The sequence below is a fragment of the Musca autumnalis genome, unplaced genomic scaffold, assembly GCF_047663935.1.
Source record: "Musca autumnalis isolate F117 unplaced genomic scaffold, ASM4766393v1 scaffold_93, whole genome shotgun sequence".
Taxonomy (NCBI): domain Eukaryota; kingdom Metazoa; phylum Arthropoda; class Insecta; order Diptera; family Muscidae; genus Musca; species Musca autumnalis.
Window position 1 is genome coordinate 201,938 of NW_027412454.1, and position 17,111 is coordinate 219,048.

Here is a 17,111-nt window from a genome sequence, read left to right on the forward strand (position 1 = left end):
CAACGTTTTTCGTCATGCAATTGAACACTCTGTCCCGAAACAGAGAGTCAGGGATCAGGTTCTTGGAGATCTCCCCCCGAGAATTCGAGGTTTTATTCGCGAGCGTCGCAGGATATGCCGCACGCTTCGTAGATCGGGTGACCCAGACAGATATCCGGCTCTTAGAGCTGATATCCGAAACCTGGACCGCATTATTGAGGACTCTATTCGAATATTCGAACAGAATAAACTCCAAACTTATCTTGAGGGTATACAAATGGATGGGAGAACATATGGGAAAGTAAAAAGGGCAGCTGGTCTAGCGACAAAAGATCCTATTGATCAGCTGGTTGACGATGCGGGTTCCATTATTACAGATGACACCCATAAGGCAGAAATCTTAGCAGACCATGTGCAGGGAGTGTTTCGGCCCATTGACGGGTCGGTCGGAAGCTTCTCTGGCGGCCCGGTAGACCGGGTCCCAGGGGAGTTCGATTCCTTCCGTAGCTCAGTTAGTCGGGCTATTGAGGGGATCGACGATCGGACGCCAATGGTTGACTTTTCCGGGGCATTCTCTGCGGATGGGGCTGTAGTTAATGATACCACTCGCTGGCAGGAGAGTGGTTTTATACGACCCAGGTGTGTTGGTAGAGCCTTAGCTCAAAGACCGGCACGCAAATCCTGTGGTCTGGATAAAATTCCCGATGTCGCCTTAAAAAAGGCAGGGGAAATTATATTTAGATTTCTGGCGGTTTTGTGCAACCACTGCATGAACATAGGATACTTTCCTAGGGCGTGGAAAGAGGCCATGCTGGTCCCTATTTATAAAAAAGGGTCTCCTCCTGGCCAATGCGGCAGCTATAGGCCGATATCTTTACTGTCGGCATTTGGCAAACTCTTCGAGCATTTTATACTCGAAAGGCTACAGAAACTTGTTGAGGACAAACGGGTCTTAAAGGACAACCAGTTCGGGTTCAGGACAGGCCTATCGACTGTCCACGCCCTTACTGCGTTTTCGTCCTTTGTAGTCAATGGACTCAACAAAAGGGAGGGTACGCTTGCGGTCAGCCTAGACTTCTCAAAGGCCTTCGACACCGTCTGGCATGACGGATTGTTGTCGAAGTTGGTGCAGTTTGGGTTTGATCGCCAAACTTGTAGGCTGGTAGGGAATTTCCTTGCTAATAGGACATTCAGGGTCAAAGTTGGGGGCCGACTTTCAAGTCGTAGACCCATCCGAGCTGGAGTACCCCAGGGATCATTACTGGGACCTATGTTGTATAACATATATGTGAGTGATATGCCACAACCTCCACCGGGGGGTATTTTGCTATCCTATGCCGATGATGTGCTGGTGGCTTTCTCTGGTCCACTAGCTCGCTATGTTCAAGCTGGGCTCAATGACTACCTAGCAGTTCTTGACCGGTTTTTTACCCTTTGGGGTTTAAAACTAAACGGAGACAAATGTACGGCTGTAAAGTTTACAGGAAAAACGGGGTGCACAAGAGCCAATTATAGGCTCTTCCGCCCTATCATACAGATCGGGTCAAATATCGTGGAGGTTAAGGACAGGATGAAGTATCTGGGAATCATTTTTCACAAGAAATTTGATTTCATCACCCATATAAACTTCATCCTGTCCAAAGCAAAGAATGTATTTTTCGGTTACCAGGGACTCCTGAAAATGAGAGGTGGCCTTTCACCTCAGATTAAGCTACTGATATATCGGCAGATTATCAGACCCATCATCACCTATGCCTTTCCAGTCTGGTTTGACATATCGTCACACCAGATGGAAAGGCTTAGGAGGTGGGAGCGCAAAGTCCTTGCGTCTTGTTTGGGAATGCGAGGTATAGTATTCGACGATGACGGCTCTATTAGAAGACACTCTAACAGAGCCATATATGATAGAGCTGAGGGCGATAGAATTGACCGGGTCCTGGTTTCTGGGGCTCTGGAGTTCTTGAACGGGTGTGTGGGTGTGGACAACAGGATTGTTGAGAGCTCACTGTATTGTAACCTTGATCTTAGTGGATTAAGTGAATGCCAGCACCTGCCTCCAGGTGCATTAAACTGCCTGATGAATGAGGGGTTGCTGTTTGTTGACGGGGAGCTTCGCTTCTACCACCGACGGTACAACACTCTTAACGTATATAGCATTGTATATAATAATATACAATAATATTTGTTCTTGTACATATTGTAAATAGTAGTTTAGTTCTTAGTTTTAAGTTATAGTTTTAGTCATAGTTTTTAGTTATAGTTTTTAATCAATATGTAAAATTCGCCCTTTTTATATTGGATTTTTTGGGCACATAAAGTATACTTAATTTTCTGTTAAAATAGCTGCTGTGGCTAGACCACAGCGAAACCCGTTCTTAAAGTAGTAGGTGGCGAAGTAGCTACATGATCCCTTTATAAATTAGTACAGTAAGCCATTCTGTTAGTTCGTAAGATTTTTTACCAAATAAATATGGCCATTGGCAAAACTGAAAACTGAAAACTGGTGGCAAAGGCTTGGGAAAAGGTGGCGCTAAACGTCACCGTAAAGTGTTACGTGATAATATCCAAGGTATTACCAAGCCAGCTATTAGACGTTTGGCTCGCCGTGGTGGTGTAAAGCGTATCTCTGGCCTCATCTACGAAGAAACCCGTGGTGTTCTGAAGGTGTTTTTGGAAAACGTTATTCGTGACGCCGTTACATACACCGAACATGCTAAGCGTAAAACCGTCACTGCTATGGATGTCGTCTATGCTTTGAAGAGACAAGGTCGTACTTTGTACGGTTTCGGCGGTTAAATATTTTCTTGACGCTATTTGGAGAATTTTTCTTTTACAACAAAACAATCGGTCCTTTTCAGGACCACAAAAAATATTTAAAAAGAGATATTTTCTTGTTGAAAATTACAAAAACATAAAAAAATTAATAAAATATATCAAAAATAAAACTACTTACCTTAATATATGAAAAATAAAACTAACCATAAAATATTTTCTTTCATATTACTTTTTTCAGTGCATTTTATTTTTTCTTTCATTTTCCACATTTCATATTTTTTTTTTTCAAATAATATTCCCTTTTGTCTTCAAAAATAAATGCCTTCGGCAACTCTGCTCATTTAATTTTATTTTCATAAATTTGTTTCCATCGTCAAATAATTTTCCATTTTTTTCCTTCAAAAATGTTAGCCGTCGGCAACTCTGATCATTACCTTTTTTCTTAACATTTTTTCTTCTTCTTCTTCTTTTTTTTGCCTTCAAAAATGTTTACCGTCGGCAACTCTGATCATTCCTTTTTCGTAATACACAAAAATGTTCCTTTATTTCCACTAATACATGTTCTACCGGCAACTCTCGTTGTTAGGGTAGCTGCTTGCTTGCTTGATAATACGACGATGTGTGTATACGCTAGCGTCGGTCGGTGTGTGCGTGTGTTTGTTCATATAACTAACGCACATCAATGCTATGCCAAGCCAACAATATCTTTTTGACTGCGATGTTATGTACTTATTTTTTCCTTCAAGTAAAAATTTTTGTTATTTTGTGATGAAATTATTAAAAATTGTTATTAAATTTTTTAAATTAAAATGAAAATTACCTTTTTTAAAAAAATTTTCATTAAATTAGTTTGAATTTTGTTAATATTTACTGCGATTTTTCTTAAAATTATATTTAAAAAATTTTTATAGCATCTCTTTTTTCAAAAATTTGCTCATGAAAAAATTCTTCTTCTTATGTTTCATGATTTCATATAAAAATATTTTATCTTTTACTTAATCCTCCAAAAAATCACATAATTTTCTAAATTTCTCCCACTTTATGTTGAAATTATTGAAAAATTCTTCTTCTTCTTCTTACATTTCATGAACTCGCATAGAAAAATTTTATCTTTTACTTATTTATTCAAAAATCACATAATCCTCCAAAAAATCACATAATTTTCTAAATTTCTCTCACTTTATGTTGAAATTATTGAGAATTTTCTTCTTCTTCTCCTTATGTTTCCCTAAAAAAATATTTTTTTCTTAAATGTCCAAAAAATCACATAATTTTCTAAATTTCTCTCACTTAATGTTGAAATTATTGAAAATTTTCTTCTTCTTCTTGTTTCACTAAATCACATTTCCTTAAATTACCAAAAAAAATCACATAATTTTCTAAATTTCTTTTACTTTATGTTGAAATTATTAAAAAAGTTCTTCTTCTTCTTCCTATGTTTCACTAAAAATATTTTATTTTTTCTCTCAAACGTCCCAAAAATCACATAAATTCTTTTACTTTATGTTGAAATCATTGAAAATTTTCTTCTTCTTCTTCTTCTTCTTCTTCTTCTTCTTATTTTTCACTAAAAATAATTTATTTCTTTCTTAAATGTCCACAAAAATCACATATTTTTCTTCTATTTTATGTATTTTGGTTATTTTCTAACAATGATCCTCAATTTATTTCCACAACTCTACTTTTTTCCCTTTGAAAATAAAAATTTTTCCGTGCGCACTTCATGTTGTCATCACTCTATTACTAACTCTATGCTCTGACAACATCACCAAAATCGCACATTTCTGCATTTTTTCCTTTCCAAATACAGTTACTTTTTTCTCCTCAAAATTCGCGGCGGCAGAAGTCTTTTTCCCAATAATTTACTACTCTAACAACCACAACAACAACATTAACAACGGCCATCATCATCGTCAACGTAAGTAAAGGCATTTGGTTATTCTAACTAACAAACACACAACACCACACACACACATTCATAACAGACATCGTCAACTTACGATGAACGAACATTGGCGGGAACATCGATTAAGGAATATTGGCGCGAACATCATCGATGAGACGAATGATCTCTTTTTCGCTCTCTCTCTTTCTCTGTCTCTCTATCTGTCTCGCTATTTCTGTGAAAAACTAAAGCGACATAAAACAAACACAATTCTGCTGAGGGGGGTAGAAATGAAAAACAGTTACAACAAACGAACATATTTTCTAAGGAAATATGAAAGAAAAAATGTCATTTGCAAAATAATCAAGGGTTGTCGCCGATTAAGAAAAATATCATTTTTTGGGAATTTTTATTTTTTCCCTATAAAATGTAAATATTAAAATTTTGGTCATTTTTATTCTTTTCCTATAAAATGTAAATAATGAAAATTAATAGTTTGAATAGATTTTTTCTCTTTTTAAATATATTTTGTCGTCCTGAAAAGGACGGATTGGTTGAATTTTGTATGGATTTTTCTTCTTCTTATACGATGGTCTGTATTTTTTCCATAATACCTTTCGAGATAATTTAGGCTTTCTTTTCGGTCTTCTTGGGCAAGAGAACAGCTTGGATGTTTGGCAATACACCACCTTGAGCAATAGTGACGCCGGACAGCAATTTGTTCAATTCTTCGTCGTTGCGGATGGCCAATTGCAAGTGACGGGGAATGATACGAGTCTTCTTGTTGTCACGGGCAGCATTACCAGCCAATTCCAAAACTTCAGCAGCCAAATATTCCATGACGGCGGCTAAATATACTGGAGCACCGGCACCAACACGTTCAGCATAGTTGCCTTTGCGCAACAAACGATGAATACGACCGACGGGGAATTGAAGACCAGCACGATTTGAACGGGACTTTGCCTTTCCCTTAACTTTGCCACCTTTACCACGACCAGACATTTTCACTTAATATTTTTTTGAACACTTCACTTAGCACTGAAAAAACACAGAATGATGCCGTTACTCACTTGAACCCCTAGTATTTATACTTTTCTCTCGCTCATTTAATACACACACATCGAAAACTGGGGTTGTTTGGCCACTATTCCACACAGCAACTGCGACTACCTGAAACATTTGAGCACATAATGCTTGAAATATTCTGTTTGGGTACTGGGTTTTTATCATTTGTGAACAGTGTTAAAAGTGTTTGTGTGATTAAAAAAATTAAAAGTGAAAAATGCCTCCAAAAACCAGTGGTAAAGCAGCAAAGAAGGCCGGCAAAGCCCAAAAGAACATCACCAAGGGCGATAAATCGAAGAGACGTACCAAGCGTAAGGAGAGTTACGCTATCTACATTTACAAAGTGTTGAAGCAAGTCCATCCTGATACTGGTATTTCGTCAAAGGCCATGAGCATCATGAACAGTTTCGTGAATGACATCTTCGAACGTATTGCCGCCGAAGCCTCTCGTTTGGCCCACTACAACAAGCGCTCTACCATCACCAGTCGGGAAATCCAAACTGCTGTCCGTCTATTGTTGCCCGGTGAATTGGCTAAGCACGCTGTCTCTGAAGGTACCAAGGCTGTTACTAAATACACCAGCTCCAAGTAAATGCCTTGATTTTTCATCAATTCGTCGAAATTCTACCATAAAAGGCCCTTTTCAGGGCCACAAAAAACATTTTAAAAGAGATCAAATTTTTGTCGAAACACTTATTTTCCATTATTTACATTTTTTAATAAAGAAACTTACCAAAATAATTTTAAAATTCCTCAAATTCTAGCAAAAATAATATTTTCCCATGTATTTACTAAATGACGCCGTCAATTCTTGTTTTGCCGTGGTTCATATTGCTTTTTTGCTTGCTTGGCTACTCTATGTGTGTACAACAACACGCCATCCACTGTATGGGTATGTGTGTGTGTGCTTGTGCGATGTTACTTTGTATTGCCGTCGGCAGTCACCACCAATATCGAAAATGTATAAACGAACAACAAGCATGTATAAGCATTTTGCCTGTAACACTTCACTACGCCAATGCCAAATATGAAGCGCGAACATTTTTAAGGGGAAATTTTTGGTGGTGGCGCAAAAATTAACGGGACTTCTTTCAATGGAAAAAATAGAATTAGGGGAAAATAGAAAGAGAAATAAAATAGAGTTGCAACATAACTTCATTAGAATAGAAAAACATTCCTGATTAAAATAATCTCCTTTTACCCAGCAAACAATTTTTGCAAAGAGAAAAAATTATCATTTTTGAATATTAAATGGAAAATTCCTAAAATATGAAATTAGATGAAAATGACCATAATTAGACAAACAAAAATTAGTCACATTTATTTTATGACCCGGACTAAAATTTTAATCCGTTTGTGGTGTTATTTTGTGGAATGCCCATAATAAAACAGGCTCAATGTTAATTACCTAATAGGAAAAGTAATTAGTGAGGGTAATATTTTTCCTAAAATCAGACACGTGTGTATTTTTCTTATTTATTTAGGTAATAAAACAATAAATAGTAGTAATAATAAATAGTTTGAAGTAAAGATTTTCTCTTTTTGAATTTAATTTGTAGCCCTGAAAAGGGCTGTTAGATATTATGCTTTCGAATATCGAAAAATGTTGTCAACAAGTAATCTTTCTGGGAAAAATTACTTCTTGGCGGCGGCTTTCTTGGCAGCTGGCTTCTTTGGTGCGGCGGCTTTTTTGGGTTTAGCAGCTGCTGTTTTTGCCTTGGGTGCCTTTGGTTTGGTGGCAGATGCTTTAGCGGCGGTTTTTGCTGGTTTAGCCTTAACTGTACCGGTTTTCTTGGCAGCCTTAGCCTTTGTTTTGTCAGCCTTCTTCTTCTCAGCGGTCTTTTTGGCGGCAGATGGCTTCTTGGCAGCGGTTTTCTTTTCACCGGCGGCCTTTTTAGGGGCAGCCTTCTTCTTCTTCTCAGCAGCTGGGGCCTTCTTCTTCTTTTCAGCAGTCTTTGCTTTGGGTTCCTTGGAAGCCGAGGCGGACAATTTGAATGAACCAGAAGCACCCTTACCTTTAGTTTGGATCAATTTTCCACTGGCAACAGCGCTCTTCAAATATTTCTTGATGAAAGGAGCCAATTTTTGGGCATCAACCTTGTAGGTGCTGGCCAAATATTTCTTGATGGCGGGCAATGATGAACCACCACGTTCCTTCAATGTTTTGATGGCGGCGTCAACCATTTGTTGGGTTGGTGGATGAGTAGGGGCAGCTGATGGTTTCTTTGCTTTGGCTGCGGCCTTCTTTGGTGCCTTTTTCTCAACAGCGGCAACTGGGGAGGCGGTGGCTTCAACAACGGCGGCGTCAGACATGATTATTCACTTTTATGTTTATATTTCACTGTAACACAAATACACTCACAAATTTATGTGTACTATTAAATTGTTATTGGCAATTTTTAAAAATGGTAGGTACATTGAAAAGATGAGAAGTGCATAGTAGTCAATAGCTATATTTTTCGAAATATTGTGTGGAAGCGTGTTTAATTTTTTACAAAAGTTTTCGTAGAAATTTAATTTTTCTGAAGAATCTTTGAATATTTTTATAAAAGATATTTTACACATTTCTTGTATAGATATCAGGCCATATTTTAACGAAAATTTGGTGTAATTTCCTTTATCCGTTTAAAAGTTATAAGCGTTTAACTTCACAGATTGTAAAAATGTAATCACAAATTTGTAACTAAATTTGAAAAAATTATGAATTTTTTCAAAAATATTTTTCCAAATTCTGTTTGAGAATAAAGCCTGATATGTTTACTTTAGGATAAAATTAAAATATTAACAAATTTCACATTTTCACTGTGAAAAAAATTCAAAATCTTTATGTGGTCCAAGACGGCAGAAATCCTCTTGTTGGCATATTTTCAATGAAGAAAAGTTTTTCTTCAAAGAAATTTAAAAGCTCAAATCTAATTAAGTTTTATAAAAATTTCTTAAAAAACATTTCAGAATCTGTATATTTACACCAAATTATAACATTATTCATAAAAAGTAGTTATTTCTTTGGAAAAGTTAAAAAAATCTTCCCATTACCGTATACCACCTATGGACAAACATTCACTGTCAAAGGTAATATTTTTGAAAATTGAAATATTTTTGCTAAATTATATGAAAATCGCTCAAAAATTACTTTTTAATAAAATATGAGGGCATTTTCGTTAAAATTTAGTAAAAATTTCATCAATTTTTACAAAAAATATTCTCCAAAAATAATTCTTCCTTTGCTAGTACATATCAAGGAAAAAACCATATAGAATTACTGAAGTTTTTCGCACGTACTTTTTTCAAGATTTCGTTAAAAATTTGGATATTTTTTGCAAAAATGTATATAATAAAATAAATAAATCCCTTTTCTATGACAATTTTGTAAAAATAATACAAGATTTAAACAATTTTCTTAAAAGAAATTTTTTTTCTAAAATGCAGTATTACGCCTTTCAAATGGCCAAGAAATATTCGCCATCTCTATGTGATAAAATTTTTGATTAATATTTTCAAAAAAATTATAATTTTACAAAATTATCCTAAAATTTTACTAAATTAAAAAATATATATTGCTGAAAAGAAAAAAATTGCATATTTCATTCATCATTATCTGAAAAGAAAAATAAAACAAAACAGAGAGCATTTGCCGCCAAAAAATTTCAACCATATTGAGTGAGAAATAATGAGAGCATTATTGCAGAGAACATTTCGCGCCAAATTTAGTGAACATATGCCTTGTGGACATTAGTATACACACAAAAACAAGTTCAATAGAACAAATATTTGTTATGAAGAAAATAAGAAGAAGAAAAAACATTGTCTTTAAAGAAGAAATTAATATGGACGGACGGCGTCAAAAAGACCAATAGAAAAGAAAGAAGAAGAATAAATGTATACTTTAATAGGAAAATATTACTGACGCCATCAAAAATACACATAGAAAAGGAAGAAGAAGAAGAACACAAATGTGCATTTCAATGGGAAAATTTTACTGACGCCGTCAAAAATGACATATAGAAGGAAATTTCAATAAGTTTGTTCAAGAAGAAGAATAAAATGTCTTTTTAGGGAAAAATTATAACATAATTTTTGTTTTTTGTGTCAAGAAGAAGAACAAAATATTTAATTGAATAATTTTACTGACGCCGTCAAAAATTTCCTATAGAAGCAAATTTCAATACTTTTTTAAGAAGCAGAAATGTGTCTTTGAAAGGGAAAATTGTAATATTATATTTTTTTCAAGAAGAAGAATAAAATGTGTCTTCTAATGGGAAATTTTTACTGACGCCGTCAAATATGACTCATACAAGAAAATTTTAAAATATTCCTAAAATCAGCCTCAAAAATGAAATAAACACAAAGAAAAATATTTATTTATTTAAAATGTTAAAAATGATAAATAGTTTGATGAAAAAATAATCTCTTTTTTATAAATATTTTGTGGTCCTGAAAAGGACCGATTGTTTTGTTGTAAAAAATATGTTTTTAAAACGTCAAGAATTTAAGCACGTTCTCCACGGATACGTCTGGCCAATTGAATATCTTTAGGCATGATGGTGACACGCTTAGCATGGATGGCGCACAAGTTAGTATCTTCGAAAAGACCAACCAAGTATGCTTCACTGGCTTCTTGCAAGGCCATAACAGCAGAGCTCTGGAAACGCAAATCAGTTTTGAAATCTTGAGCAATTTCACGAACCAAACGTTGGAAGGGCAATTTGCGGATCAACAATTCAGTACTCTTCTGGTAACGACGGATTTCACGCAAGGCAACAGTACCAGGACGGAAACGATGAGGCTTCTTGACGCCGCCGGTGGCTGGGGCACTCTTACGAGCAGCTTTAGTGGCCAATTGCTTACGAGGAGCCTTTCCACCAGTTGATTTACGGGCAGTTTGCTTAGTACGAGCCATTTTTCACTTTAGTTTTTTCACTTCACTTAGGTATGCACACAAACACTGTTAACACTGTAATAACTGTGCCATCCATCCATATAGCGGTATTTATAGAAAATTTCGAAGAGGCGGCTATGATTAGGGGTGGGTAAACCAGTAAAGACAGCTGTGCGCGCCCAAAATGTGTACTAACACATACACAAATACATGTGTATTCCATTAAGACTCTTGGTTAGTCAAACAGGCCAATTTTTGTATAAATAGAAGCCGCCAGCCTTCGAAAAAACATTCGTTCTTGTGCTTTCGTGAAGTGTTAAGTGATTTTTAAAAAAGTGAAAAATGACTGGTCGTGGTAAAGGTGGCAAAGGCTTGGGAAAAGGTGGCGCTAAACGTCACCGTAAAGTGTTACGTGATAATATCCAAGGTATTACCAAGCCAGCTATTAGACGTTTGGCTCGCCGTGGTGGTGTAAAGCGTATCTCTGGCCTCATCTACGAAGAAACCCGTGGTGTTCTGAAGGTGTTTTTGGAAAACGTTATTCGTGACGCCGTTACATACACCGAACATGCTAAGCGTAAAACCGTCACTGCTATGGATGTCGTCTATGCTTTGAAGAGACAAGGTCGTACTTTGTACGGTTTCGGCGGTTAAATATTTTCTTGACGCTATTTGGAGAATTTTTCTTTTACAACAAAACAATCGGTCCTTTTCAGGACCACAAAAAATATTTAAAAAGAGATATTTTCTTGTTGAAAATTACAAAAACATAAAAAAATTAATAAAATATATCAAAAATAAAACTACTTACCTTAATATATGAAAAATAAAACTAACCATAAAATATTTTCTTTCATATTACTTTTTTCAGTGCATTTTATTTTTTCTTTCATTTTCCACATTTCATATTTTTTTTTTTCAAATAATATTCCCTTTTGTCTTCAAAAATAAATGCCTTCGGCAACTCTGCTCATTTAATTTTATTTTCATAAATTTGTTTCCATCGTCAAATAATTTTCCATTTTTTTCCTTCAAAAATGTTAGCCGTCGGCAACTCTGATCATTACCTTTTTTCTTAACATTTTTTCTTCTTCTTCTTCTTTTTTTTGCCTTCAAAAATGTTTACCGTCGGCAACTCTGATCATTCCTTTTTCGTAATACACAAAAATGTTCCTTTATTTCCACTAATACATGTTCTACCGGCAACTCTCGTTGTTAGGGTAGCTGCTTGCTTGCTTGATAATACGACGATGTGTGTATACGCTAGCGTCGGTCGGTGTGTGCGTGTGTTTGTTCATATAACTAACGCACATCAATGCTATGCCAAGCCAACAATATCTTTTTGACTGCGATGTTATGTACTTATTTTTTCCTTCAAGTAAAAATTTTTGTTATTTTGTGATGAAATTATTAAAAATTGTTATTAAATTTTTTAAATTAAAATGAAAATTACCTTTTTTAAAAAAATTTTCATTAAATTAGTTTGAATTTTGTTAATATTTACTGCGATTTTTCTTAAAATTATATTTAAAAAATTTTTATAGCATCTCTTTTTTCAAAAATTTGCTCATGAAAAAATTCTTCTTCTTATGTTTCATGATTTCATATAAAAATATTTTATCTTTTACTTAATCCTCCAAAAAATCACATAATTTTCTAAATTTCTCCCACTTTATGTTGAAATTATTGAAAAATTCTTCTTCTTCTTCTTACATTTCATGAACTCGCATAGAAAAATTTTATCTTTTACTTATTTATTCAAAAATCACATAATCCTCCAAAAAATCACATAATTTTCTAAATTTCTCTCACTTTATGTTGAAATTATTGAGAATTTTCTTCTTCTTCTCCTTATGTTTCCCTAAAAAAATATTTTTTTCTTAAATGTCCAAAAAATCACATAATTTTCTAAATTTCTCTCACTTAATGTTGAAATTATTGAAAATTTTCTTCTTCTTCTTGTTTCACTAAATCACATTTCCTTAAATTACCAAAAAAAATCACATAATTTTCTAAATTTCTTTTACTTTATGTTGAAATTATTAAAAAAGTTCTTCTTCTTCTTCCTATGTTTCACTAAAAATATTTTATTTTTTCTCTCAAACGTCCCAAAAATCACATAAATTCTTTTACTTTATGTTGAAATCATTGAAAATTTTCTTCTTCTTCTTCTTCTTCTTCTTCTTCTTCTTATTTTTCACTAAAAATAATTTATTTCTTTCTTAAATGTCCACAAAAATCACATATTTTTCTTCTATTTTATGTATTTTGGTTATTTTCTAACAATGATCCTCAATTTATTTCCACAACTCTACTTTTTTCCCTTTGAAAATAAAAATTTTTCCGTGCGCACTTCATGTTGTCATCACTCTATTACTAACTCTATGCTCTGACAACATCACCAAAATCGCACATTTCTGCATTTTTTCCTTTCCAAATACAGTTACTTTTTTCTCCTCAAAATTCGCGGCGGCAGAAGTCTTTTTCCCAATAATTTACTACTCTAACAACCACAACAACAACATTAACAACGGCCATCATCATCGTCAACGTAAGTAAAGGCATTTGGTTATTCTAACTAACAAACACACAACACCACACACACACATTCATAACAGACATCGTCAACTTACGATGAACGAACATTGGCGGGAACATCGATTAAGGAATATTGGCGCGAACATCATCGATGAGACGAATGATCTCTTTTTCGCTCTCTCTCTTTCTCTGTCTCTCTATCTGTCTCGCTATTTCTGTGAAAAACTAAAGCGACATAAAACAAACACAATTCTGCTGAGGGGGGTAGAAATGAAAAACAGTTACAACAAACGAACATATTTTCTAAGGAAATATGAAAGAAAAAATGTCATTTGCAAAATAATCAAGGGTTGTCGCCGATTAAGAAAAATATCATTTTTTGGGAATTTTTATTTTTTCCCTATAAAATGTAAATATTAAAATTTTGGTCATTTTTATTCTTTTCCTATAAAATGTAAATAATGAAAATTAATAGTTTGAATAGATTTTTTCTCTTTTTAAATATATTTTGTCGTCCTGAAAAGGACGGATTGGTTGAATTTTGTATGGATTTTTCTTCTTCTTATACGATGGTCTGTATTTTTTCCATAATACCTTTCGAGATAATTTAGGCTTTCTTTTCGGTCTTCTTGGGCAAGAGAACAGCTTGGATGTTTGGCAATACACCACCTTGAGCAATAGTGACGCCGGACAGCAATTTGTTCAATTCTTCGTCGTTGCGGATGGCCAATTGCAAGTGACGGGGAATGATACGAGTCTTCTTGTTGTCACGGGCAGCATTACCAGCCAATTCCAAAACTTCAGCAGCCAAATATTCCATGACGGCGGCTAAATATACTGGAGCACCGGCACCAACACGTTCAGCATAGTTGCCTTTGCGCAACAAACGATGAATACGACCGACGGGGAATTGAAGACCAGCACGATTTGAACGGGACTTTGCCTTTCCCTTAACTTTGCCACCTTTACCACGACCAGACATTTTCACTTAATATTTTTTTGAACACTTCACTTAGCACTGAAAAAACACAGAATGATGCCGTTACTCACTTGAACCCCTAGTATTTATACTTTTCTCTCGCTCATTTAATACACACACATCGAAAACTGGGGTTGTTTGGCCACTATTCCACACAGCAACTGCGACTACCTGAAACATTTGAGCACATAATGCTTGAAATATTCTGTTTGGGTACTGGGTTTTTATCATTTGTGAACAGTGTTAAAAGTGTTTGTGTGATTAAAAAAATTAAAAGTGAAAAATGCCTCCAAAAACCAGTGGTAAAGCAGCAAAGAAGGCCGGCAAAGCCCAAAAGAACATCACCAAGGGCGATAAATCGAAGAGACGTACCAAGCGTAAGGAGAGTTACGCTATCTACATTTACAAAGTGTTGAAGCAAGTCCATCCTGATACTGGTATTTCGTCAAAGGCCATGAGCATCATGAACAGTTTCGTGAATGACATCTTCGAACGTATTGCCGCCGAAGCCTCTCGTTTGGCCCACTACAACAAGCGCTCTACCATCACCAGTCGGGAAATCCAAACTGCTGTCCGTCTATTGTTGCCCGGTGAATTGGCTAAGCACGCTGTCTCTGAAGGTACCAAGGCTGTTACTAAATACACCAGCTCCAAGTAAATGCCTTGATTTTTCATCAATTCGTCGAAATTCTACCATAAAAGGCCCTTTTCAGGGCCACAAAAAACATTTTAAAAGAGATCAAATTTTTGTCGAAACACTTATTTTCCATTATTTACATTTTTTAATAAAGAAACTTACCAAAATAATTTTAAAATTCCTCAAATTCTAGCAAAAATAATATTTTCCCATGTATTTACTAAATGACGCCGTCAATTCTTGTTTTGCCGTGGTTCATATTGCTTTTTTGCTTGCTTGGCTACTCTATGTGTGTACAACAACACGCCATCCACTGTATGGGTATGTGTGTGTGTGCTTGTGCGATGTTACTTTGTATTGCCGTCGGCAGTCACCACCAATATCGAAAATGTATAAACGAACAACAAGCATGTATAAGCATTTTGCCTGTAACACTTCACTACGCCAATGCCAAATATGAAGCGCGAACATTTTTAAGGGGAAATTTTTGGTGGTGGCGCAAAAATTAACGGGACTTCTTTCAATGGAAAAAATAGAATTAGGGGAAAATAGAAAGAGAAATAAAATAGAGTTGCAACATAACTTCATTAGAATAGAAAAACATTCCTGATTAAAATAATCTCCTTTTACCCAGCAAACAATTTTTGCAAAGAGAAAAAATTATCATTTTTGAATATTAAATGGAAAATTCCTAAAATATGAAATTAGATGAAAATGACCATAATTAGACAAACAAAAATTAGTCACATTTATTTTATGACCCGGACTAAAATTTTAATCCGTTTGTGGTGTTATTTTGTGGAATGCCCATAATAAAACAGGCTCAATGTTAATTACCTAATAGGAAAAGTAATTAGTGAGGGTAATATTTTTCCTAAAATCAGACACGTGTGTATTTTTCTTATTTATTTAGGTAATAAAACAATAAATAGTAGTAATAATAAATAGTTTGAAGTAAAGATTTTCTCTTTTTGAATTTAATTTGTAGCCCTGAAAAGGGCTGTTAGATATTATGCTTTCGAATATCGAAAAATGTTGTCAACAAGTAATCTTTCTGGGAAAAATTACTTCTTGGCGGCGGCTTTCTTGGCAGCTGGCTTCTTTGGTGCGGCGGCTTTTTTGGGTTTAGCAGCTGCTGTTTTTGCCTTGGGTGCCTTTGGTTTGGTGGCAGATGCTTTAGCGGCGGTTTTTGCTGGTTTAGCCTTAACTGTACCGGTTTTCTTGGCAGCCTTAGCCTTTGTTTTGTCAGCCTTCTTCTTCTCAGCGGTCTTTTTGGCGGCAGATGGCTTCTTGGCAGCGGTTTTCTTTTCACCGGCGGCCTTTTTAGGGGCAGCCTTCTTCTTCTTCTCAGCAGCTGGGGCCTTCTTCTTCTTTTCAGCAGTCTTTGCTTTGGGTTCCTTGGAAGCCGAGGCGGACAATTTGAATGAACCAGAAGCACCCTTACCTTTAGTTTGGATCAATTTTCCACTGGCAACAGCGCTCTTCAAATATTTCTTGATGAAAGGAGCCAATTTTTGGGCATCAACCTTGTAGGTGCTGGCCAAATATTTCTTGATGGCGGGCAATGATGAACCACCACGTTCCTTCAATGTTTTGATGGCGGCGTCAACCATTTGTTGGGTTGGTGGATGAGTAGGGGCAGCTGATGGTTTCTTTGCTTTGGCTGCGGCCTTCTTTGGTGCCTTTTTCTCAACAGCGGCAACTGGGGAGGCGGTGGCTTCAACAACGGCGGCGTCAGACATGATTATTCACTTTTATGTTTATATTTCACTGTAACACAAATACACTCACAAATTTATGTGTACTATTAAATTGTTATTGGCAATTTTTAAAAATGGTAGGTACATTGAAAAGATGAGAAGTGCATAGTAGTCAATAGCTATATTTTTCGAAATATTGTGTGGAAGCGTGTTTAATTTTTTACAAAAGTTTTCGTAGAAATTTAATTTTTCTGAAGAATCTTTGAATATTTTTATAAAAGATATTTTACACATTTCTTGTATAGATATCAGGCCATATTTTAACGAAAATTTGGTGTAATTTCCTTTATCCGTTTAAAAGTTATAAGCGTTTAACTTCACAGATTGTAAAAATGTAATCACAAATTTGTAACTAAATTTGAAAAAATTATGAATTTTTTCAAAAATATTTTTCCAAATTCTGTTTGAGAATAAAGCCTGATATGTTTACTTTAGGATAAAATTAAAATATTAACAAATTTCACATTTTCACTGTGAAAAAAATTCAAAATCTTTATGTGGTCCAAGACGGCAGAAATCCTCTTGTTGGCATATTTTCAATGAAGAAAAGTTTTTCTTCAAAGAAATTTAAAAGCTCAAATCTAATTAAGTTTTATAAAAATTTCTTAAAAAAC

At 35.0% G+C, this 17,111-nt stretch overlaps 6 protein-coding genes across 6 annotated transcripts; 3 read left to right on the forward strand and 3 right to left on the reverse strand.

Annotated features, from left to right (window-relative positions):
* Window positions 1–5,266: 5,266 nt before the first annotated feature.
* Window positions 5,267–5,641, reverse strand: LOC141388430 (histone H2A). The gene has a single exon (XM_073958341.1). It carries the CDS (start codon window positions 5,639–5,641, stop codon window positions 5,267–5,269), a length of 375 nt encoding a protein of 124 aa, XP_073814442.1.
* LOC141388431 (histone H2B) lies at window positions 5,427–6,296 on the forward strand. Its single transcript, XM_073958342.1, has 2 exons — window positions 5,427–5,462; window positions 5,916–6,296. Exon 2 carries the CDS (start codon window positions 5,922–5,924, stop codon window positions 6,294–6,296), a length of 375 nt encoding a protein of 124 aa, XP_073814443.1. The 5' UTR covers window positions 5,427–5,462; window positions 5,916–5,921.
* Window positions 6,297–10,193: 3,897 nt separating this feature from the next.
* LOC141388412 (histone H3) lies at window positions 10,194–10,604 on the reverse strand. Its single transcript, XM_073958322.1, has one exon. It carries the CDS (start codon window positions 10,602–10,604, stop codon window positions 10,194–10,196), a length of 411 nt encoding a protein of 136 aa, XP_073814423.1.
* Window positions 10,605–10,925: 321 nt separating this feature from the next.
* On the forward strand, window positions 10,926–11,237 carry LOC141388489 (histone H4). The gene has a single exon (XM_073958401.1). The coding sequence runs from the start codon at window positions 10,926–10,928 to the stop codon at window positions 11,235–11,237; it is 312 nt and encodes a 103-aa protein (XP_073814502.1).
* Window positions 11,238–13,728: 2,491 nt separating this feature from the next.
* LOC141388444 (histone H2A) lies at window positions 13,729–14,103 on the reverse strand. The gene has a single exon (XM_073958358.1). The coding sequence runs from the start codon at window positions 14,101–14,103 to the stop codon at window positions 13,729–13,731; it is 375 nt and encodes a 124-aa protein (XP_073814459.1).
* LOC141388445 (histone H2B) lies at window positions 13,889–14,758 on the forward strand. Its single transcript, XM_073958359.1, has 2 exons — window positions 13,889–13,924; window positions 14,378–14,758. Exon 2 carries the CDS (start codon window positions 14,384–14,386, stop codon window positions 14,756–14,758), a length of 375 nt encoding a protein of 124 aa, XP_073814460.1. The 5' UTR covers window positions 13,889–13,924; window positions 14,378–14,383.
* The last annotated feature ends 2,353 nt before the right edge of the window (window positions 14,759–17,111 follow it).